General features: G+C 40.3%; 1 protein-coding gene across 1 annotated transcript in view; it reads left to right on the forward strand.

The window, feature by feature from the left end:
- The window catches only part of PHACTR2 (phosphatase and actin regulator 2), a 104598-nt gene that overhangs the window by 75687 nt on the left and 2642 nt on the right, over window positions 1-26269 (forward strand). Inside the window, exons 4-11 of the mRNA XM_018564424.1 lie at window positions 675-824; window positions 10453-10650; window positions 11312-11795; window positions 14033-14226; window positions 18447-18603; window positions 19550-19605; window positions 23851-23912; window positions 24518-24655. Coding sequence (XP_018419926.1) covers window positions 675-824; window positions 10453-10650; window positions 11312-11795; window positions 14033-14226; window positions 18447-18603; window positions 19550-19605; window positions 23851-23912; window positions 24518-24655 — 1439 coding nt within the window. The remainder of the gene's footprint in view (window positions 1-674; window positions 825-10452; window positions 10651-11311; window positions 11796-14032; window positions 14227-18446; window positions 18604-19549; window positions 19606-23850; window positions 23913-24517; window positions 24656-26269) is intronic.

Here is a 26269-nt window from a genome sequence, read left to right on the forward strand (position 1 = left end):
TCGGCTCTAACTATGAGGATGAGTGGAAATCACTCACCTCATAGTTCTCCTTTAAGGGCCCAGTCACACCATAAAGAGTGTGTTCCAGAGCGTTCGGCCTCTGGTATGCAACCCAGGCAGCTCACTTTTTTTGGGGGCAGGAGGGGGCGTGGCGGTGCATTGTAGTCAATGGCACCGAAGCCACGCCCCCCTGCGATCACCAGCACCCGAATGCGTGGCACACTAGCGCCTGCGTTCCGGTCCAGTGCGATCTGCAAAAAGTAGTCCATGAGGCACTTTATGCAGATCACACTAGTGTGCCACGCGTTCAGGTGCTGGCGATCGCAATACGGAGGGGTGGCTGTGGTGCCATTGACTTGAATGCACAGCCACGCCCCCTCCAATCCCAAAACGCAGGGAGCCGGCCAGGATGCCATACAGTGGGTTCCAGCAGCCAACTGCTCTGGGATGCACTGTAACTGATGTGAACAAGCCCATACAGAAGAACAAAAAAAGTGATCCATTGAGATTGCTCCTTTTTTTGTTTTTGTTTATTTTCTTAACATAGTCAACATAGAGGTAACATTTGAAGCGGATATATTATATGATAAATGACTTTATTTAGAGTGTAGTGCAGGCTACCTTTTATCTATTGATACCTTTTGATTATATAACACTCAGTCCTTTCACTGTAGATGGTGAAGCACCAATAAGCATGGGAACATCAAATGGTCATACAGTGCCAATTAGTGAGGAGCCAAGAAAAGAACAGAAGCCCGCAGCAGGAAATGGAGCAATAGCCTCAAAAACATCTGTCTCGGAAGAAAAATCTGAAGACAAGAAAGGTGAGGATAAGTCTATGTGCTATTTCTCTTTGCAGCAAAAATTATTCATAAGTGACATTTTTAGTAGCATTTAACACAGTCTGTGCGGGAAGGGTCTTTAGAGAATCTTTGTGTAGGAAGTCTTGTGTCCATTGTGACGTTGATATAGTTTTCGCTTACATCGTATTAACCATTTTTATTAAACAAAATGTTTAATATATGTACTATGTCAATTCTAATCACAGCAGTAGTGGTTGAGAAACCTAGAAGTGAACACTGTAGAATATACAGTTACAGGTCAGATAGGGTCACGCTGCACATAACTGTAACTAAAATAGGGAACAATTATTAGCCAGGCTGAAAGGAAATGTTTTGCCTATAACAGCCAATCAGATATTAGTTTAAAAATGTTATAATCACAGCAATAATTATAATCGGGAACCTTACCTCCAATTTCTTTACTTCACTGCTTATATGAGTCCATAATCTTTAACAAGGGAGCCTCAGCTTAAAATTGTGTACATAAATACACACAAAGGAACTAAAACAGGGATGTGTTTGACAGCATACCCTGCATATGTAAGTCCGCTTGATTTCCCTACTTGCTTTGTGTTTTTATGTTCAATTATTCACTATTTCAGCAGCACGCAAGCAACTCTTTTTTTACATACAAATTACCAAATTACCATTACGTACTATACATACAAATTACCAAAATTGTAGGTGTTGCCGTTTTCCACTACTAGACATAATGCTAATACTCAGAAGCCTCGGTTCCCTCTTTAACAGCATTTCTTTAACTAAATAAAGGCAATCAAGTGAAGTTTATATTCCGGTATTTCACATTAAAAGCTTATATGGTTGGTATCCGCAGCTACTTTAGCAGAACTGTGTTAATGGTGTTGTAAATATAATAAATAGTTAATGTGATTTAGTAAATATAATATATAATGAATGTGATTTGGTTAGATATAAACATATTAAACTAGAAGGCAAAAAGATCCTATCTGGTATCCTAGCTGGTACTAGTTGTACATAATAAAGTGGCCAATGAGTGTTCGTGCCTATGGCCACATTCTCCAGTACATCAAGTCAATTGACAGGACAGTTAATGCAGGGTCAGAGTAGAGGAAGCTCTCGTTTCATCATTATGTTGATCTGACATGGACAGAAAGCAGTAGCCAAATAAAAGGGCTGAAAGTTTGAATTTGTGTTCTTTTACGTCACAGGAGTGCCATCAATAGATTATATGTTTCCAAGACGTATTATCATTTTTGGACATTTATTATGTTATGGAGCATTTTATATACAGAAAATGCTTAGCAGATTTAAATTTTTCTATAAACATGTGATAAAGTGCTTTTCAAAGCAGCTGTGAAGTCCCTAGTATGATATCAGAGGAAATTTTATTTTCGAAGGAAGACATGATGTCCTCTAGCCAGGAAATTACAATTTTGCTCAGAAAAGCAGAGTCCTCGTAATATGGAAGTGAATGGTATCAGTGTTCCCTTCACGTGACCAGAGAAACAGCCTTCTCCATGCTGCGTAGAATGATCAGAATGACTAATGAATATAGTTGCTTTGTAAAATGATAGCTTTATCAGGCAGAATGAATTACAAGAACCCATTTATTGTATTTATATACAGTGTATGCAGTCTCTCTCTCTCTATCTATATATACACACACATATATATATATATATATATATATATACACTATATTACCAATTGCACTTGGTGATATAAGGCTTGGCTGCAGCTTTCTTGGCCATGGAAACCCATTCCATGAAGCTCCGTTGTTGTGCCACATGAAGTTTGGAGGTCGGTAGCTATTGACTCTGCAGAAAGTTGGCGACTTCTGCACACTGTGTGCTTCAGCATGCGCTGACCCCGCTCTGTCATTTTACGTGGCCTACCACTTCTTGGGTGAGTTGCTCTTGTTCTCAGTTGCTTCCACTTTGTTATAATACCACTAACAGTTGACTGCGGAATATTTAGTTTTAGTAGCAAGGAAATTTCACAGAACACCTGAATCCAATGATTTGGAGGGGTGTCCCAATACTTTTGGTAATATAGTGTATATATGCACACACTGTATTGCTAAAAGTATTGGGACACCACTCCAAATCATTTCGGGTGTTCCAATCACCTCCAGGTATATAAAATCAAGCACCTAGGCATGCAGACTGCTTCTACAAACATTTCTGAAAGAATGGGTCGCTCTTAGGAGCTCAGTGAATTCAAGCACGGTACCGTGATAGGTTGCCACCTGTGCAATAAATCCATCTGTGAAATTTCCTTGCTACTAGATTTTCCACAGTCAACTGTTAATGGTATTATAACAAAGTGGAAGCAACTGGGAACAACAGCAACTCAGCCACAAAGTGGTAGGCCACGTAAAATGACAGAGCTGGGTCAGCGCATGCTGAAGTGCACAGTGCGCAGAAGTCACCAACTGTCTGCAGATTCAATAGCTACAGGCCTCCAAACTTCATGTGGCCTTCAGATTGGCATAACAACAGTGCGTAGAGAGCTTATGGAATGGGTTTCCATGGCCGACCAGCTGCATCCAAGCCTTACATCACCGGGTGCAATGCAAAGCGTCGGATGCAGTGGTGTAAAGCACGCCACCACTGGACTCTAGAGAAGTCGAGACGTGTTCTCTGGAGTGAGGAATCACGCTTCTCTGTCTGGCAATCCGATGAACGTGTCTTGGTTTGGCAGTTGCCAGGAGAATGCCTTTCTTTGCAAATAGTGCTGGCCTATCTGTTTGTCCATTGCACATGTACACTGCTCACTCATTCATTCCTATGGATGGTGCCATACTCATAGCAGACACATCCTTCCTGTTGACATGGGGGTGGCGAGTGGCACACATTCACAGCAGACACATGGCCCAGCCAGCACTATTTGCAATTAAATTCTGTGTGTCGTTGGACAAGGCCACATAGTGAAAGTCTCTGAAGCTGAGCTGAAAGAAAGTATTTTATGCTGCTAAGCATGCTGAGGGGGAAAGTTATGGGAGACTATAAAGGAAAACTTCACCAAAAGCAAACTCCAGCAGAATAGCGAATTGCCTGACACCATGAGGGTGATTTGCTAAAGTAATTGAGAATGTTCATACAATAAACTGTGTGAACATTTAGCTCAATTATCCAATCATGTGAAAAGCAGATGCCTGTTTACTTATTTCATCTGCATGTGATTGAATAATTAATAATTTAATTAATTATTGTGTGAACATTCTGAACTTTTTTACATAATTATCCCACATTTTTGGTTTGTTGTTGTGTTATAATATACTGTATATTGCACAATCAAACTTCTGTTTACATTAAAACTGCCTAAGTATGAGTTATCTTCAATGAAAACTGCACAAAAAAAGTAACTGTAGACGGTGTAAAGAATTTAAAACCCCAATTTTTATTTTTTTAGTTTTGGATAGAGTAGAGGTGGGTAATGATCCCTGCGTGTTTCTTTTTTTCTAAGACTCAATGCGTAGATTTCTCTTTACTTCTGTTACCAAAGACACAACAGGAAATTAGAGGAAATCTTTCTAAAGTCTTACTTGTCACTGCAACAAGTTCTCCATTGAATTATTTCCCCTCTATTACTCATCAAGTGACAGCTCAAAATTTAGACTTTTCCCTTACCTTCAGTCCCCTTGACAATGGTCACCAGAACAAATAGGGTAAATCTCTACAGAGGGGACCCAGACTGCATTAAAAACCTGACTAACCCCAAACTAAAAAAAAAATTAAAGTGCTGGCTTTAAGTTGCTCTCAAAACATGACTTTTCCTCCTTGGCCCCACCTCCTCCTTTGCTCTTGAGCCTACTACTGCTCCATTTTTGCGGCAAGCAGTCACATTCATTATTAGGGATGCTTAAGGAGCAGAGCAGGGTTGGGCCTAAAGTTTCATCAGAGAAAGTCAAGATTTTTATATAACTTTAGCTACCTATGTCTGTTTATCCAGTGATCATTTTAACATTAAGTATTTACTTAAGGTAACCTTTGATTATGCATTTTTGTCAAGGTTTACAATTTATTCAGTTTAAGAATAATGCAGCAGCTATCAGACATAGTAAATGGGCCCTTGTACTTTTTTAAGTAGGTCAGTTAGATTATTTGCAGAAGTACAAATATGGTCCGGTTTGAACGTGAGACATTTTCCTAATTATCAAAGGATGTAAATATTTATTTAATTTGTTATGTATAGTAACAATGTTAAATGCTCCAGGTGAACTGTCATGTCACCTGTCATGTCATCTTGCACATCATCTTTACTAGATATTATTATATTAATAATAATAATGAACCCTTTAACAAACAGCCTCTTAAATGGTCATCTTATAATGTAAATATTCATATATACAACAGTTTACAGAATTACTCTTGTCTGGGTGGAAGTGCTTTCTTTCAGAGAAAATCTGGGTTTTATTTGAACTTCTTTCGTCATAATGTTAGAAACTAAAGGAAGTCCTACTAAGACCAGCTGATATATACAGTTATTTGCTAGTTGTCTGCTATCTGCTTTTACGTTTTAAAATGCTGAGCTGTACTTCTGTGTATTTTACCTATAAATTACACAACTTTATTCATTTTCAGTTTCTCCAATATGTCATGGTGTGATTATTCTTCTTCTGATAATAAGATTTTGTACTTACTATAAACTCTTTTTCTTGGAGTCCATTGAGGGACAGAGGAATTCAGGAATCCTGAAACAGTCAGGTTATAATGCCATCTGCAGGACTTTTGAACACTGGCAAACCGAAAAAAAAGAGTCTCTAACTATCATGCCTCAGTTTTGTAAGCAAACAGTACATAAGGCCAATTAACACAGAGGAGCAGGACCTGTGTCTCCCAATGGACTCCCCAAAAATAGATTTTATGGTAAGTACAAAAATCTTATTTCCATTATCGTCCATTAAGGGACTCTGGATGTCCAAAAACAGTCCAACTGAGGGGAGGCCAACAGCATTTGGCAGAGCTAACAGTGAAGAACCAGGAGCCATCTGCAATAAACACAAGGACCAGTGCCCGAATCCCCCAACAGGGGAACTGCTAAAGAAACAGAATAGTTAACAGATTAACCTGATGCTCAGACTACCTTAAAGGATGCTGAAGAGAGCTTATGGAATGGGTTTCCATGGCCGACCAGCTGCATCCAAGCCTTACATCACCGGGTGCAATGCAAAGCGTCGGATGCAGTGGTGTAAAGCACGCCACCACTGGACTCTAGAGAAGTCGAGACGTGTTCTCTGGAGTGAGGAATCACGCTTCTCTGTCTGGCAATCCGATGAACGTGTCTTGGTTTGGCAGTTGCCAGGAGAATGCCTTTCTTTGCAAATAGTGCTGGCCTATCTGTTTGTCCATTGCACATGTACACTGCTCACTCATTCATTCCTATGGATGGTGCCATACTCATAGCAGACACATCCTTCCTGTTGACATGGGGGTGGCGAGTGGCACACATTCACAGCAGACACATGGCCCAGCCAGCACTATTTGCAATTAAATTCTGTGTGTCGTTGGACAAGGCCACATAGTGAAAGTCTCTGAAGCTGAGCTGAAAGAAAGTATTTTATGCTGCTAAGCATGCTGAGGGGGAAAGTTATGGGAGACTATAAAGGAAAACTTCACCAAAAGCAAACTCCAGCAGAATAGCGAATTGCCTGACACCATGAGGGTGATTTGCTAAAGTAATTGAGAATGTTCATACAATAAACTGTGTGAACATTTAGCTCAATTATCCAATCATGTGAAAAGCAGATGCCTGTTTACTTATTTCATCTGCATGTGATTGAATAATTAATAATTTAATTAATTATTGTGTGAACATTCTGAACTTTTTTACATAATTATCCCACATTTTTGGTTTGTTGTTGTGTTATAATATACTGTATATTGCACAATCAAACTTCTGTTTACATTAAAACTGCCTAAGTATGAGTTATCTTCAATGAAAACTGCACAAAAAAAGTAACTGTAGACGGTGTAAAGAATTTAAAACCCCAATTTTTATTTTTTTAGTTTTGGATAGAGTAGAGGTGGGTAATGATCCCTGCGTGTTTCTTTTTTTCTAAGACTCAATGCGTAGATTTCTCTTTACTTCTGTTACCAAAGACACAACAGGAAATTAGAGGAAATCTTTCTAAAGTCTTACTTGTCACTGCAACAAGTTCTCCATTGAATTATTTCCCCTCTATTACTCATCAAGTGACAGCTCAAAATTTAGACTTTTCCCTTACCTTCAGTCCCCTTGACAATGGTCACCAGAACAAATAGGGTAAATCTCTACAGAGGGGACCCAGACTGCATTAAAAACCTGACTAACCCCAAACTAAAAAAAAAATTAAAGTGCTGGCTTTAAGTTGCTCTCAAAACATGACTTTTCCTCCTTGGCCCCACCTCCTCCTTTGCTCTTGAGCCTACTACTGCTCCATTTTTGCGGCAAGCAGTCACATTCATTATTAGGGATGCTTAAGGAGCAGAGCAGGGTTGGGCCTAAAGTTTCATCAGAGAAAGTCAAGATTTTTATATAACTTTAGCTACCTATGTCTGTTTATCCAGTGATCATTTTAACATTAAGTATTTACTTAAGGTAACCTTTGATTATGCATTTTTGTCAAGGTTTACAATTTATTCAGTTTAAGAATAATGCAGCAGCTATCAGACATAGTAAATGGGCCCTTGTACTTTTTTAAGTAGGTCAGTTAGATTATTTGCAGAAGTACAAATATGGTCCGGTTTGAACGTGAGACATTTTCCTAATTATCAAAGGATGTAAATATTTATTTAATTTGTTATGTATAGTAACAATGTTAAATGCTCCAGGTGAACTGTCATGTCACCTGTCATGTCATCTTGCACATCATCTTTACTAGATATTATTATATTAATAATAATAATGAACCCTTTAACAAACAGCCTCTTAAATGGTCATCTTATAATGTAAATATTCATATATACAACAGTTTACAGAATTACTCTTGTCTGGGTGGAAGTGCTTTCTTTCAGAGAAAATCTGGGTTTTATTTGAACTTCTTTCGTCATAATGTTAGAAACTAAAGGAAGTCCTACTAAGACCAGCTGATATATACAGTTATTTGCTAGTTGTCTGCTATCTGCTTTTACGTTTTAAAATGCTGAGCTGTACTTCTGTGTATTTTACCTATAAATTACACAACTTTATTCATTTTCAGTTTCTCCAATATGTCATGGTGTGATTATTCTTCTTCTGATAATAAGATTTTGTACTTACTATAAACTCTTTTTCTTGGAGTCCATTGAGGGACAGAGGAATTCAGGAATCCTGAAACAGTCAGGTTATAATGCCATCTGCAGGACTTTTGAACACTGGCAAACCGAAAAAAAAGAGTCTCTAACTATCATGCCTCAGTTTTGTAAGCAAACAGTACATAAGGCCAATTAACACAGAGGAGCAGGACCTGTGTCTCCCAATGGACTCCCCAAAAATAGATTTTATGGTAAGTACAAAAATCTTATTTCCATTATCGTCCATTAAGGGACTCTGGATGTCCAAAAACAGTCCAACTGAGGGGAGGCCAACAGCATTTGGCAGAGCTAACAGTGAAGAACCAGGAGCCATCTGCAATAAACACAAGGACCAGTGCCCGAATCCCCCAACAGGGGAACTGCTAAAGAAACAGAATAGTTAACAGATTAACCTGATGCTCAGACTACCTTAAAGGATGCTGAGTCTGCACCAACAGAAGCTGTGCTAAAGCAACCACCAAAAGTTGAAATAATATAACTACCCTAATGGTGAGAACAGACCAATAACAAGAATAGTCAACAAAGGAAAAACTTGAAAGTTTCCCAGCTTTAAAACAGATCAGGTAAAGCTGGATTACAGGTCCACAAGGTAAGACCAACCAGTCTTTCCTTGACTGTTTGGACCAAAGACTTAAAATTCTGACCATAGTTATCCGGAAAGAAAGGCTTCAAAAAAGAGAAGTGATGTTTAGGACACCAATTCAATCTCATATGATAGGGAACTATCTAGCATAATAGTTCCCTATGGTCTAGTGCCTGAGAAGTTGGAGACAACCCCATGGAACCAGAGCCACAGTAGGAGGGCCTGACTAAAAACAATCCAAACCCATGAGGACACCCAGATGTTTGCTATCTCCCATGGTGAGCAGGGTTGCAGCTGGAATTTTCTGCTGACGATTCAAGCGGACATCAAGCTCATTAGTGATGGTTTCTTACTGCCATGCAGGAGTTAAAGCACACCCAAGTGCACAAATCTTTGCTACAGGATGGTGAGACCCAGAAGGCAAAAACGGTGCCTCTAAAGGGAGCCATGTGGTTGAGAATAGTATCCATAACCATATTCAGCTTAGGGACCAAGTCACTCACTCTGTCACAGGGAGAATTACTTAACTTTCCCATAGGTGAATGACTTACAACACCAAAGTAATGTCCAATATCCTTGCCACCTCCAGAGGCCTAGTCACAGATTGAGTCATTGGAAAGTAACCCCTGAGGCTGTTCCATGATTCTGGATGAGAAAAGTGTTCTACAGCTAACTTAACCAGTACACTCAGGTGTGGAAAGTGTTACAGTGCAGAGCCTAGTGCAGGAAGGTCACATTTATGGCCACCAAAGCTAATGCTGAGATTACGGCGATCCAGATAGCTGCTAGGTAGAGACCAGCTCTAGCAGCGGCTTGAAAGTCTTCAATGATCTTGAGTTCTTAAAAAGAAAAAAAAAAGCTAGTAAAAATTATAGGAAACTATTTCAGCAGAGCCAAGGACACAGCATCCTACCCCCTAAGGTTATACAGGGGCCAGTTTTTTTTCTGTTTGCCAATGTTCAAACCTCCTATAGGCGGCAGTATAACCTGACTATTTGAGAATCCCTGAATTTCTGCGTCCCTCAATAGCCGATTAAAAAAAACATCCTTGCTGTCAAAATGTTTTTTCTGTATAAGTAACTCAAATGAAATGTATGAGCAGGTCTTTCTCTCAATTTATCTCCTTTGTAGAGAGGGTACGGGTCTGCCCAGAATTACCACCTTCAGCTCCACCTCCACTTAAACCCCCTCAAAAAAATCTTACATCTAAAAATGTAGTTGGCAGTTATAAGAAAAATGAAGCAGCTACAAAACAGTCTGTGGTTAGTTCTAGAAAGCAGCCACCAGCCACCCTTCCCAAGCCAACAAATCGAGCACCACGCAGCACTGGTAAGTGTGGCCAGGCTTGATGGCTACATTGCATGTTTGCGCTGTGTAATCCCCCAGGCATGTCTTCCCATAAGCCCTTGTATCGTCTCTCAGTATTCTGTGTTGTGAAATGCATCGATCCTGATCTTAATGTGGTTTTAGCTGTCAATGAAAAGTAAACCCTCTTCCTGACATCCTTCCGTGTGGTAGCCAAGGGGTCCTTCTATCCACACACCAAGCTTTCCTTAATATAATATGATGGCTAATCATTATAATTTTTGAGTGTTTGCTATGTCTGTGGATAGACGCAGTCAGCAAATGTAGAAGAAGTAAAGGAAGGAGAAACTACCATTGCTTGGTAGGGAAATATGGTGGAAGGGGATCAACTTTTATTGTAAACTGGAATCCCTTTTATAGAGGCTGATTTATGTACATTTTATGTGTTTGTTTTTTTTGTTAGAGTCAACTGAAAAGACTGTAGGAGTGCCTGAGTCAAAAACAAAAAAAGCTGTCACAACTTCCAAAATTTCTGCTGCTTCTGCTGGACCAAGCCATAGGAAAGATGAGCCTTCCAGCAAAAAACCTGCCAAAAGCATTTCCAAACAGCTGTCTGCTCCGGCACTTAAGATAACAGGTCGAGCAGGCACACAAGAGAGTAGTAAGTAAATTAGAGATTACACTAAATTGCTCAAAGTGAATTAACAGACAACAGTGTGCACCCTTAAAGTATTATGTTATTTGGAGGGTACTTACTATGGTTGCCTTTTAAAGGCTTTGTAATTGTTTTCCACTTGTTAACTTCCCAAGTGCAGTTATGTTACTCTTTGTTTATTATCAAAGCACACAATTGTGATTTTGTTCACCACCATGTTAACACTTTTGCTTTACTTACTTTACATTCAAAGCAGAAAATGCACTATAATTTCAGTGGGAATACGGCCCCCAATTGCAGCAAACTCTCAAAAATCTGGTCTTTGAAATGCTGGAGAACTTAATATTTCTTGATAAGGAGATTTCAAAGTCATGATTTGTGATGCTATTCATCTCAGTTGGCCAGCACGCACACATTTGCACATTACTCTCTCAGTAAATGGAATTTCTCACCTTTATTCAAAAAGAGGACAGAATACATTGTGGCCAACTAACGACTCACTGTAGCCAACAGGAAAACAGTTCCTCTGTCACACGTGGCAAGTCTGGTGACTGGTGGCACACATAACCTCAACTGTCAGGTGAAAATTACTAGTCAGACTGGGCTCACCTAATTTGATATGTACTGTTATTTTGCACACATATGCTGATCATTTTCTTTATTTTAGATGTCTCTTCAAGTACCCGAAAAACAGCTGCCACTAAGACGTCTTCTTCCACACTGGCATCAACTTCTTCCAGGCCAAAAGCTTCAAAAGAGCAGTTATCCAGCAAAACTGGGAACTCTACCACTCCAAGAGCCAAAAAATTGCCCAGCAAATCTTTATCTGTGGATCAGCCTATGTTGTCGCATACTAGTGCTACAGGCCTAAAAAAACGGGACAGGACTGAGCAGGCTACTCAGCAGATGGACTCTGAGAAACAAGAGACTGGTCCCACAGAAAATACCCCCACAGAACAGCAGCAAAAGTCCACTTCTCCTGCTGTAAAGCATCATTTAAAATTTCAGTGCAATATATCTAATGCACCGCAAGAGGAAAGTCAACACGATGACTCTGCCACTGTTAGTGAAAGTGTACAGTCAGCAGAAAACAGAAGTGACAGCCAAACTAGCTTAGAAATAACTGGCGTGGATGAAGAAAATACTGAAAGGTAAGTAAAGGAAAGCATTCAAGTGTAGAAAGATCTGGCAGCCGCATAAAGGTATATAATATATTAAAAAAGCTAAAGCTTTAACACAAGGATAGGGATCTTTATTTTAGCCCCGTAATGGCAATTTTCAAATCTAATTTGACTAATATAAAAATAGGGATCCTTACCAGGTGTGATGTTTTGTGAATTGAGGCCTATGTATTGCAAATTTAACAGTAGCTTCCCAAATCCATGTTTTGATTGAAAAGATCACTGAGTGGTATTAAGAAGGGTAGTTCATCTTTGCATATAATAAAGAAACATGTTTGTCTGTCATAAACAAAATACCTGTATGAAAAGCCTCAAAAGGAAGTTTCCATTCTTTCCTGGATTGCATACTAGTTCAGGGCCAGTCACATAACAATGTTACTATAGAATAGAACTTGAAGGACAATGCAAAGCTCATTTTTACACAGTATATAAGGGCCAGTTTACACCATAGCGCTGCATTAAAGGCACGGTATGTTTGTGTTTAGCGCCAGCCAGGAGGTGTGTCAGGGTCTCATTCAAATGAATGTCAATGCAGTGCACACCTAGCTTGCAGTGCATTGCACTGCGTGATAGCATGCGCTTAACACATGGGCACTGCGCCTTTAGTACAACGCTATGGTGTGAACTGGCCCTTAGTGCCTATCTTTCAATATAGTCTGTAATATGAAAAATATGTAAACATTCTTAAAATCTCCTTACGGTACTTCAAAAAGGTATGTTGGCATTGAATAAAATTGAGCTTTTAATATATGCAAGTAGAATAAATAATTATAAAAGAAAAGAAAAACAAGATGTATGCATTCTATAGCTAATCTAATATGTTCATGTGTCTGCACATTGGTTATTTATCAAAAATTGTTTAGAATTCCTGAAGTGGTAACGTTGTTGGAGTAGTAATGTCTTCTCTACTAGCTATATGCCAATACACTGTTTATCCTAAATCAGACCTATATCCTCACCATAATATTCATTTTCCTTTTTACATTACCCCATGAGGGATAATATCAATAATGGGTACAGAGAGATAAGAAAAGCTTTCTGTTGCCTTGTAATCTTTGGAATTCTTCACCCTGCAGCAGCTCTGTGCTTTCTGCCAAAGAGGAGAATCAGTACCTCATGACCTCTTACCCTAGACTTGATGTTTATAAAGTAATGTTCTAGTGAGAGTAAAGGTCTCCTATAATCGTTCACTAGCACTGTAAGTTTCAGGAAAATGCTGTTGTATATGTGTTAATCCAGTCCTGAGAATTACGCAGACCAATTGCTGACCTGCGCTCATTTATGACTGGCTGACAGTGAATGTGCCGGCCTCTAAGACTGGTATATCCACTGCAAGCCATAGCCTAGGGTAGTTCGGCGACCAGTCTGTGTCTGGACCGCATTCCTCTTTCTTCAATGGTTGCTAGGACCACTGGCACCCTAGCAACCAATGATTAAAGGAGTCCTCCTCCTTTGCAGTCATTGGTTGCTAGAGCTGCAGGGCAATTCTAACAACCAGTGACAAATTCCCCCCCCCTCCTCTGTCCTCCTTTGTCCTGCTCCTGCAGCTCCACCTCCCAGCTTGCACCTGTGGCCTGTAAAGAAAGAAAACAAAAAGATATGTTGCACATACTTCGTGTGTCATAGAATATGGGGACAATAAAGCTTCATTCAGGGCCCGTTCACCCCTATGCCGTGTGATTAACGCATGATACTGTGCAACTTATCTACCATGCATGACAGTGCGGCAGGTGCATTGTGTTGCATGTACTACTTTTTTTAACTGCAACACACCACATGATATTACGGTACTATGCATTGCAGTGCATTTGATTGCATTGCGGCCAGGAGGTGCCTTTGGGGTCCTATTCAAATGGATGGGAACGCAAAGCACCTGCCTCAATGTAACACGCGGTCGATGCATATTACGGTACCGTGTGTTAATCGGTTTTGCCCTCCACAACAGTCCCATTTTTTCATGTGGTCGCTCAGGAAAATGAATTGCCCACCCCTGTTCTTACATCTGTCACCTTAACAGGGAGTGAAGAGAGATCCCCTCAGGAAAGACACAGACAGCATTAATCTGACAGAGGTTCTAGTCTTGGAGTAGAGTTGGAATTTAAGGTCAACATTACTCTAAATTGAAAATGTATATCATATGGATAGATATAGAAGTTCTACAGTAACATTTTAAAATGAATTTGTCTTTATTACTCTGTGTTTTATAGTGAGTTTCCTTTGGAAAGTCAGGAAGACACCTCAAGCCTTAAAAGCCAGGAGACAACAGATGAACCTTCTGACACTTCAGTCATTCCAGATGGAGATAGTGAAGGCAAAGAGAACCAAACGAGTGATTCTGACTCAGATGGACCCATCCTGTACACAGATGATGATGATGACGATGATGATGACGGCACAGAAAGTAAGTAAGAATTACTAAAATATCTACAGCAGGCAGTGCCTCTGATTCCTCCAGATGCCGAGGCACTTATGGCTTTCTAGGCATGCTAAAATAATATGCCATAATAATTTCTGAAATGCCACTTTAGCACGCTAAATTGTAGCTCCACATGTCTCCATTCTGACAGCACTGACAGCTTTTTAGTGGTGATGCACTGAAAATGGTACTTTGGGCAAAATGCTGAAAGTGCCATAACGGATGAAAATTCAGTGCATTTCTAACTTCACTCCTTCCCGCTGGGAACTGGTCTGTGTCTCGTCCGATCCCCGCTGCTCTTACCTGCCTGTGTCGGCAGAGGCAGCAAGGATCCAAGGGGACAGTGACTGGCGTCCAGCGGGGAGGAGAGAAGGTTTCAGGAAGCCGGGCGGGGCGGAGACAGCTGTTATAGGAGTCGAGCTCTCCTCCCGCAGCGCCCGCTTGGCTCCGGTGACAGGCAGAGTCAGGATGCCGAGCGGTGTGGGGGAGGAGCAAGCTTTCAGGAGGCTGAGTTCTCCTCCTGCACCTCCAGTCTCTGCCTCCTGTGACAGCGAGTCAGGATGGAAAGTGGTATACAAACCAGTGGAACGCTTACTGTGTCCCCAGCTATGAATGAACAGGAAGTTCTCTACATCACTTCCTGTTCATTCATGATTGTGGACATAGCAGTGTTAATTTTATCGTCTAAAAATTTAGTCCTAGTTTTAGTCAGCTGCATGTTAATAGTGATGGAAACTAAATAAAATGAAGTTAATGGAGATTTAGTTGACTAAACTAAACCTAAAACAATTCAGATTACTAAAATACAACTAAAACTAAAATGCCATTTTAGTTTTAGTTGTACTTTAGTTTGTCGTATTTTAGTCATCTGAATTGTTTTAGTTTTAGTTTAGTTTTGTCGACTAAATCTCCAGCAGAGAAAATTGCAATGTATTTTCGTCATAGTTTTTTTTCCGTTTCCATTTCCTTTTTTATCACTAAAAACATGCAGCAGTTGAAAACTATTACAAATAATATTAGACAACGAAATTAACACTGCGACATAGTAACTCATACTATTTTCAGTTTATGAATGGACAGGAGAACTCAGTATAGAGGCTTCCTGTTTATTCATTACAGGGGCTGTAGAATAAGAGATTGAAGACTCTGTGTCCTGAATCTCTTTTTCTATTTTAAAAGGGAAATATCAAGGGCCTGGCTAGACCCCTGATATTTCCATAAATGTAAAGTAAAAAAAAAAAAAAAAATTACCAAATCATTTTTAAAAAAATGTAAAAAGGTTGGGGAAAAATATGTAATTTTCGGTTGCGGCCTGCCAAATATTTTGTTGGTTTCGGTCTAAAAATTCCATTTCGGCGCATCTCTACTTTTTAGTTAAATGTGCAGCTACACTTCAAGTACTGCTGTAAATAATGAATTGGGGACATTTAAAAAAAATGGTAGACATACACTGTATTTGGAAAGTTAGGTGAAAAATGTTTATTAAGGCTTCCTTTACACTTGTTTGTGGTAGCTGAACATCGATTTGTGCCCATTGCAGTGCATCGCCATAAATTAAATAAAAAAATATAATTTTTTTTAAACATTACCCTAGTTCTATATGGAAAGAAGGCCATAAGTTTGCTCGCCTCTTACCATGTTGATACCAGGTCACACATCTCCCTTGTGAGCTGATATTGTTGTTTAGCTTACTGGAGTGAATATAAGTTTGCAAAAAAAAAATAAGACTAGTTTTGAAACTGAAGACCTCAAGGAATGTGAGCTCTGAATGTCATTTGCTTTTTTATAATTATCTGCTACGCTTTCTTAATTCAATATGTAATTATTAGTCCTTGAAAGTAAAAAGCAATATAGAAAAGAGTCATCGACATTCCAGATGTCATATACCTTCATCCTTTATTCATGCAAGTCAATCATAGCACAAAGCAAACATTGTTTGTGCAATGGGACATGTACAATAGTTTGTACTGCAAAGTGAAAAGGCACCAAAACACACATATACAGACAAAAAAAAAAAGCAACTGATCATCAGCGAAAGGAAAAATTAATGAAAGTGTGTTTTTGGGTCTGTGGACATGCGAGAGGGCTCGTTGAAAAAAAATGGACTAGTACATGTTAATGGTTCGTGTCAAAAAGGTGGGATATAGTGGAAAATTAGATTTCTAAACATATAGGGTATACATATAGCAATTTGCAGGGCCTTTTGCCCAACGTATTAATCTCCTCTGCTCCGTCTAGTAGCCATGTCTAGTGGTATTACATCCCCATACATTCAACCTGAGAAAAAACTATATTACAAACGTTTGTTTTTGAATTTTTTTTGCCACTTTGTACTGCAAATTGTTTATAAATAGACTCCAATGTGATTTCCTTTCTTGCAATCTCGTCAAAGGAATCTTAGAACTGTCATTTGGTTATACCTTTCACTAAAAAACACACAGCAAACAACTGTCAAATATCTCAAAGAAAATACATAAATTAGTTTACAGACCCTAGCAAGCCCTAACTAAACATAAATGGGGGAATTTATTAAAACTGGAGTAGACAAAATCTGGAGCAGCTGTGCATGGCAACCAATCAGCTTCTGTCCAGTTTGCTCTGCTAAGATTTGAAAATGAAAGAGAGAAGCTGATTGGTTGCCATGAACAGCTGCTTTAGATTTTGTCTGCTCCAGTTTTGATAAATTCCCCTCAATTACTTTAGTATTAAAGACTCAGGCTGTAACACAATAACCGGACCATCTAACTGAGTGCACTATGTACATCAAATGCACTATGATTGTCACGATAATACCTAGCACTGGAACTTGTGAATTTGTTGAGCCTGAGTATATCACTGTTACTAGTTGAATGAAATTGGTCACTACAGAGTAAGAGATGCATATTACCATTTATTACTGGATTTAAGTTGTTCTTCTCTTGCTCATGGATTTAACTTTTATGACGAAAATCACTTCTGCAATAGAACCATCATGTTCAAAATTAAACAATATATGACTTTACATAAAACAATTGCATTACCATAAAATATGAGAGCGGTTACAGCAGCAAACAAAGGGAATTATAAAGCATTGCCAATATATATAATTTGACTGTTTAGCTGCTCATAGTAGTTTATTTGCTGTCTAGTTGTTAGCTATAAATGTAACTAATTAGAGCAAGAGAAACAGAGACCAGAAAAAGGTTAAAGGAGAACTATGGGGTCAGTGTTTTTCCCCATAGTTATCCTTAGGGTAACGGGAGGACACAAACTAGCGTCCTCCCATTACCCTAAGCTCAGTATACCGCGAGCTACAGCTCGCGGTATACTGAGACGCCGCAGCCGGAGCGGATCCCGACGTAGATGACGGGATCCGCCCAGCTGCGTGAGTGACAGCTGGCTCTGCCTATCAAGAGGCAGAGCCAGCTGTACCCGCCCCCTCCCCCGTCCGTTCCGCCAGTCAGCGCTGGCAGATCGGAGCGGGGAGAGGGGAATCCAGCCCCTCCCCCTGTCACAGCAGAGAGCTGTGACAGGATCGAGAGGCGAGCAAACCCGGTATGTGTTCGCTCACCTCCCGATCTACTGAGCCGACCTGTGACAGTCTCATTGTCACAGGTCGGCTAGAACTATGAGGTGAGTGAAAAGCAATCACCTCATAGTTCTCCTTTAACTAATAAGTAGGGATGCACCGAAATTTCGGTCGCCAAAACATTTCAGCTGAAATTGGCACTTTTGGCAAAATGGTACTGGCCGGTCTGTGTGTCTTCCAATGCACGGGCCGCCACCCAGCCGGGAGGAGAGAAGCTTTCAGGATGCCGAGCGGTGGGGGAGGAGAGTGCTGACATAGTTCTCCTTTAACAAGACACAGAAAAACATGTATGTCTAGCTAGCAGTCCTACATGGTGCCAAGTACAATCTACATTGAGGGGAGCCGACAAAATCTAGAGCAGTTGCCCAAGGTAACTAATCAGCTTCTATCTTCAATTTTCAAATCTTAACTGAACAAACTGAAAAGAAGGCCATTGGTTGCCATGGGCAGCTGCTCCAGATTCTGTCTGCTCCAGTTTTGATAAATTCCCCACATACTATTTTATAAATGTTTCTGAACTTAGCTGCTATTGCTCAAATATGTTTCCAGTCTTGATCTTTCAGTTCACCTACTGATTTGCAATCTGTTAGGTGAATGTGATGTACTTTAATCACTCCACTGTGTATCCTATTTTAAGGTAAATTAGCAAGTAAAATCCGCCGTAGAGATACGCTTGCTATAAAACTTGGAAACAGACCATCTAAGAAAGACCTAGAAGACAAGAATATTTTGCCTCGTAATTCTGAAGAAGAGCGTCAGGAGATGTGGCAGCAGATTGGAACAAAGCTAGTGAGGTAATGATGTTTTACTTTACATAACGGGGGGTAAAATGACAGGTGTTCTTGAATCTGGGTTTGAACTGCCCCCATCCTAGGGCCTTGTATCTGATGATAGTTGCCTGCTCTGACACCCCTTTTGCAGTATGACTGTATAGGATCCATCGTATAGTACTGTATGTAGCCCGTGCTGAGTAAACGGAAAGAAAGTGAAAAGAGTAAACCTCTGCAAGTGCTAAAAATGAGAAAACACACAAAGTATACAGTGCCAAAAAACTAACACTCCCAAAGTCACAACAGCTGCTGCAAAAATATCTTAAAATATTGAGAAAATATTTTTTGCTCATATATGGTTTTTCTAGTGGTAGGTTATGAAGCTGAGAGTAAGTTACAGTACTATGCTGCCTTTGAAGAAAGCCAGTGTGCAACTTAAACCCTATAATGACACAGCTTTAAATATTGTGTTCCTTGTATCAGTATCACATATGGCATTATTCCTCTGTACCATTTGTAAGCTAAGATGCCTTGTTTTCCTCTATTCTTTTTCATACAGCTGACCTCAGTGGACCTTCCACTAAACTGAGCACAGCATATTTTGTTTATTGCAAAAGTTCTGTACATCTGTATAAGGTATTATTTTGAGTATCTCTGTTTCCCTATCATTTGAAAACCAGTAATAAACATTCCACAATATCTCCGCTAAATATCCATTTGTCAACATGATTACAGATACAGAGAAGCATTTGCAGCAGATAGTTGCTGGTTAAGAGGAGAGTAGGTGTTCTGACCTGTCCTTTCTTAATTCTCCTCTATCACAGCCAATTCGTTTTTATGATAACAGTTTTGTCAAGCATGTATGGAAACATGGAATTTTTAATACTTACCTATGATTTAGTGGTCATGTAATTAAGAGATGTTTTTCCCAATTGCTACATCAAAATCCTTATTCTCTGTATTTTTATAGGAGACTTAGTCAAAGGCCCACCTGTGAAGAGCTGGAGCAAAGAAATATCTTAAAACGTAAATATATTGTTTCTTAAAACTCATCAGCTTTTGAAGAGAATTCAAATAACTTTTGACTGATGTTCCACTCATTGTAGGCTCTTCTAGGCAGTTTATTTTTGTACATTAGCCAAATACAACAATGGATTGTGCAAAGATTGTCCCTTAATATGTAATGAAATCATGCAAGCATCTCAGTATATACAGTGGTGGAAATATGCGCATTAGAGAACTTGGGAGCCTGGAATCCTTCACAGAGAAGGGTGATAATCTTGTACAAATGAAAACAAACTAGTATTACTTAGTTGAGTTTTAATGATGCAGATTTAGGGATACACAATTTATTATTACATTTACACATTCTTCAGAAGATTTTTGTTGTAAGAAAACTGGCTTCTTGACCACTGCCATACACTCATTAATTAGTGCTGTATTGCTAGTCACAATCAAATGTATCTTTTAGGACACCACATGCTGGTATCCTGCAGAGCTAGCAAGACCAGATATGTTGAGCTATACTGAGAATACCAGACTCAAATTTAAGTGAAGCAATAAAATTTAAGAACACAACACAAAAGTAATATAAAACATAAATACAGCAACCAATACAAACCCCAGTGAGAAGACGTTGAAAGTGAAACTAACGTACTATATAGTGAGAAGAAAGAGAAATCCGGTAAAACAGGGACAGGCGGCGGTTCAATGAACAGAGATCAAGACAAGTCAGGAATGGGGACTGGAATAGGTAGCAGGTACTAGGGCAATAGGTACATGTAGCAGATTGAGGAGGTAACAAAAAGCAGGTCAGGAACTGGGGCCAGAACATGTAGCAGGCAGGGTCCCGAACCCCTAGATCCATGGAGGTCCAGGCAAATCACCCACTTCCTGCGATCTCTCCCACCTCCCTCACAGCTCTCTAGGGCCCTGACCCCATACGAACGTGAATGTGATCAAGAGGGCCAGGCCCGTCATGTCCTCTCCTTTTGTTACAAACTTCTCATAACTGACTTCCCCGACACGACACCGTGGTTTCTACAGAGATGGGAGGACGACCTCGGGATACGGCTGGACCCAAGCGACAGCAGGAAACTGCTGACACTCTTACCAATCGTCAATTAGCAACAAGTACCAAGAGGCGGGGTACAAATTGGTTACCAGGTGGTATAGGACGCCCAAGGCCCTCCATTCTATGTACCCTCAAACGCCGGCCACCTGTTGGCGGTGTAACGCCCCATCGGCAGACCTGCTGCACATATTCTGGTCGCTCCCAACTCTACAAACTTTCTGGGACCAAGTCCATGCCACCACCCAAAAATTCACAGACACCACGCTGCCACGGGATCCGGCCCTCTTCCTGCTACACCACACTACCCTCCCAATTAAAACCTACAAACGCTCCATATTGCGCCACCTCATCAATGCCGCCCGGGCCTGTATCCCAGCCCTTTGGAGGAACCCTGAACCCCCTACGGTCCATCAATGGCTAGCCCGGATCCAAGAAATATATCTCATGGAGGATCTTACAAGCTCCCTCAACAATACCCCGGCCAAATTTAGAGCCACCTGGTTCTACTGGATAGACTTTCTCAACTCCCCGGCCTATATGGCCTTACGTCAGAGCTCTGACGTGTGAAACCCTATCCAATCTTTACCTCCCTGGTCCTTCTCCCTCCCTCCTACCCTTCACCATGCTTAATCCCCATCCTACCTCTGCTCCTCCCCCCCTCATTCCCCTTGCACCCTCTGCTGCCGCCCCCCTCCCCTTATTTGAACTTATTCTGTTTCCCATATGAAGACCCTGTAAGAATACCGTTTCGAGCTCCTATTGAGCCCAAACCCTGGTGATAACAAGTAGACCACTGACTGTAGCTCCCAATAACTTCACTCATTAAACACCCAAGTGGAAATGCCAACGTCCCAGGAGTCTGATCGACACCCTTAATCATACGGGTCCTACCATTTCACCTACCCCCTTCCTTTATCCACTTTGTTTTTTGTTCTCCCCCCTTTGTATGTGTTGTTAAACCTGTAATGCGAAATGTAATATCTGCCCACTTTACTTTCTATGATCTGCCCCTACGGGGTGCTTGACGTACTCCGTAGCTACTAATCAGCATTATGCACCTGAACAACATCCCAAGCCCCTGACGGGCCTTTGGTGTGTCCTACCTATGTAAGAGTGTTATGTCTATGCAAGTTTCTCAGCCCTTGCGGGCCATTGTTGACACCCATTGTACCCTGCTTGTTTTATGTAAAAAGGAAAAAATCTCTTCTAAATAAAGAATTTACAAAAAAAGAACAGGTAGCAGGAACAAAGGGGTACAGGTAGCAGGTACAGAACCAGTGGATCAGCGGAAACAGGCACACTGGTAGGTCACTGAGGAACTATGAGACTGCTGAGGAGGATCTAAATACCCTCCCAGCAGCCAGCATCATTAAAGACTCATTCCTGGGACCTGCTGACTATTGGGAGATGCCCACTGGTGGACACTGAAACCGCACCCTTCAGGTCAGTGGACCAAAGTGCCACCAGCAGGTGTTCTATTTCCTAACAGTATCCTAAACACATCCATTTTCCATGCACCAGGAAAAGTATACACATTGAGGTGAAATTACTAAGAGTAGAGAATGTTCACTTCGCAAACTAAATGTTTATGTAGTAAATAAGGTGAAGTTATGTTCACTTGGAATACACAATCATGTGCAATGAAATTAAGAAAAGTTAATTTTTGCTTGCACATTATTGGATGATTGAAGTAAACAAAGATACACTTTATCCACTAAGCTGAGTAAACATTCAATTTGTATCTAACACAATAGGCATTTCTTTAAAATTGCAGTCACTTTGTTGGTGTTCGCTGGATCTGCAACAGTAAATATGTGCTAGATAAAGCAGACACTTGTGAACAACAGACCACTATCCAGAAAGTAGCTGCAAGTGATGCTTTATATGGGCTATATATGCTCTTACACCAACTTTTATGCATTAATCAGGAATAATTGAAGTGTCTAAAGGTGCATTTTATTACCAACTTTTATGCATTAATCAGGAATAATTGAAGTGTCTAAAGGTGCATTTTATTAAACAGAAAGCTTGCTATGATATAATATATTCTTGGGCTTTTGCCTCAGCTTTCAATGACAGGAAATCTCTTCCAGGAAAAGAATTTGTAAACAGCTGAGTAAACAGACAAAGGGAAAAGCTTCACAATGGTTCACACTCCAACCTGTTATTTTCAATAGAGATGAATGCAGTTTTCTGCCAAACACTGAAGAACAAAAACTGATGTTGTTAGTACAGTTTTCCTAAAATCTGTACCAGCAAAGGATAACAAGTGTATAATGCATGTGTGTATATGTGTATGTATAAGGAAGCCGGTGTTCTATAGAAGGAGCACTGGCTTCACTTGCCGAGGCTGCCTGGCTTCCTTACCAATAAGGAAGCTGGGCGGTGGGTCATTAGGGGCCGTCCGGCTTCCTCATTGGTCAGGAAGCCAGGCTGCCTAGCAACAAGTGAAGCTGGCTTCCTAGCCCATCAGTTAGCCGGGCAGCACCCACCTCCTGGCTTCCTAAATGGCTAGTAAAGCCAGCTTCACTGGTTGCTAGGCAGCATGGCTTCCTGACCAATCCCGTCCGGCTTCCTGATTGGTTAGGAAGCAAGGCTGCCTACCAACAAGTGAAACTGGCTTCCTAGCCAATCAGGAAGTTGGATGGCGAGTCATGACCCGCCTCCTGGCTTCCTGATTGGTTAGGAAGCCAGCTTCACTTGTTTCTAGGCAGCCTGGCTTCCTGACCAATAAGGGAGGCGGGTAATTACGAGCGGCCTGGCTTCCTAGCCAATCAGAAAGCCGGACGGCATGTCATGACCAGTCTCCCAGCTTCCTGATTGGTTAGGAAGCCAGCTTCACTTGTTCCTAGGCTGCTTGGCTTCTTGACCAAGCTGCCTAGAAAGATCCATGCTCCCTTGGAGATCTCCCTCTGACCGGAAGTTCCGGTATCGGAGATAAGCATCCGAGCATTTGAGCAAGTACGAGTACTCACCCAAATACTTAGTATCGGCACCAATACAAGCATCGGTATTGGTGCATCCCTAATATCTATATATTATGTATAGATAATGTGTGAATGTATGTATATGTATGTGTATATATATATAGATATATATGTGTGTGTGTGTGTGTGTGTGTGTGTGTGTATGTTTTTACCATTTTCATTTAAAACATAATTAAGCTTTCTTACTCATCATTTCTCATGTTTCATCAGAAAAAAATGAAGAAGAGGAGCAGGAAGCAAGAAGAGAACTGAAGCGAAGGCTTACTCGCAAGGTAAAAAAAATCTCCTGAAATTACGAAGAATATGTTCTAGCTAGAGGTGCACCGAAATGGAAATTTTAAAACCGAAACGAAACCGAAATTTTAAAAAATGTCAGGCCGAAACCGATGCCCGAAAATGTTTTTTATTTTTTAAAATAGCATTAAAAAAAATAAACTTTCATTATTTAACCCAGCAGAGTACCGAGGGATTCAGGGAAAAGTTTTGACTAAAAGAAGTCACAGCTATGTCTACTAAGATGCCAATATGTTAGACACTGGGCAACTGTACAGATTATTATATTCAATGGTTAGCCCTACTGCTATGTTGTAGTGGCATTATATGTCTAATAACTCTTTTCTGTCTGCATCTTAAAAGTACCCCAACCCCATACCATAGAGCCTATATAGAACACTGATGAAAGGAATTAAGCGCCTACTATATTTAGATCAGTTATCGATTAATACTTAGGCAGAACAGATCGTCTTTTGCTACTAGACAGTTTACAGTGACCTTGCAAGAATAGTGGCCTAGATTATTACATAAAGTTTGGTCTTATATCATGTTTTATGCTGCTTGCTATAATAACTTTTCTCTTTTCTTTGCTTCTCATTTACAGCTCAGCCTGAGGCCCTCAGTGGCTGAACTGCAGGCCAGGCGTATCTTGTGCTTCAATGAATATGTAGAGGTTACAGATTCTCTGGACTATGACCGCCGAGCTGATAAACCCTGGGCAAGGTTAACTCCTGCTGATAAGGCAAGGGCACATACTTTCTCTAGTAGCAGTCATTGTGCCTGGATGTTTATGTGATAATTAACCACTCTTCACACCACTCCATGTTCTCAGTTGCTGTCTAATATATGCAAACTAATATATGCAAAGAGGGCTAATACATACAGCATCTCTATACATTATAAACCATAATACATTTATTTGTTCAGATTGTTTAAAGATGACGGATGTTTTTTTTTTTTTTTTTAAACCATAAATCAGCTATATTGTACAAATGCAAGATAAAATAGGACGGTATGTATTACCTTATAGAAATAACATAATAACTAGTATCCATATGGGACAAGTGGCATACATCGATTGTATCTCAAATACTACAGCATTAATGGGCTGCCCGCCATGGGAGAACAGTCATCGTAGGGCCAGAACAACCCTGTCTGGTACAACAAAAGGCATGAGCAGTACACGATATCATACAATGCCGACACTTCTCAGAGTCGAGCGCAGCACACCACTCTGATCATGTCCAAAATCAAATGTGAAAACAAATACAATGAGTAAATCGTACCTGTATTGATCCATGTTTCCACTCACACATCAAGTTACGAAACGAGATATGATACGAGTAAGTTAGCAAAGAGAAAGACAAGGGGGTAGGTAACCAGTAAGTTATAGGGAATGACAGGCAGAGGGGGAGCCAGAGGGAAAAGGAGTAATATCCGGGTAGGAGATGACGGATCGTGGAGATGACGGATTTTAAGGTTTGTTCACTTATATTCTAAAAAACATAATATAATTATCACCCGATCCTGATGATTTTAGACAGATCAAGTGATGGTTATGATGCCTAAGAGCAACTTTAGAATGCACTAGACTTTAAACAATAAATTAAATAAAAACATTAGCAGAGATAGATTTTTGAGGCCTGTAAATATTCTATCAGGATATAATGGCAGCAGGGGTGTGTCTAATGAATGTATAAACATGCACATACCCCTCATGAGCAGAGCCCTCCTAAGCCTCCTGTATTCAAATTGTGTTGTAACTGTACCGTCTCCTTCCATTTTGTAAAGTGCTGTATAAACTGTTGGTGCTATACAAATCTTGTATAATAATAGTAATTATATGTGTATGATGTGAGTAGGTATTCTGCCAGAATAGAACTGGCACCAGAAGTGTGTCTGTTGCATGTAAAAACATGCATATATGTGTGTGATGTGGGTATGTATTCCACCAGGATATTACTAGCACCGGGTAGGTGTCTACTAAAGGTATAAACATGTACATATGTGTCAGGTGAGTAGGTATTCCAATAGGATATAACTGGCAACAGGAGTGTGTCTACTGCAGTTGTAAACATGTACATATCGGTGATGTGAGCATACATGTTTATTTATTAATCTCTAGTTACTTTACATCGTACATCCAGCAGCCATCTTCTGTGGCCAGGCTGCACTTTAAGCAATGTTTAATAGAGTTTAGGCAAACTCCATACTTTACAGGTTTCATTGGTGATCTTCAGACTTGTATGTGAAACACATATTTTGTTCACTAATTTCACTAACTAGCTTTACCATCTGTGATCAGTATTAACTGGCACAGGTAATTTGTCAATGAATTTACTACTGCTAGGAACTT

This window comes from Nanorana parkeri, unplaced genomic scaffold (assembly GCF_000935625.1).
Source record: "Nanorana parkeri isolate BGI_ZX_2015 unplaced genomic scaffold, ASM93562v1 scaffold750, whole genome shotgun sequence".
Lineage (NCBI taxonomy): Eukaryota > Metazoa > Chordata > Amphibia > Anura > Dicroglossidae > Nanorana > Nanorana parkeri.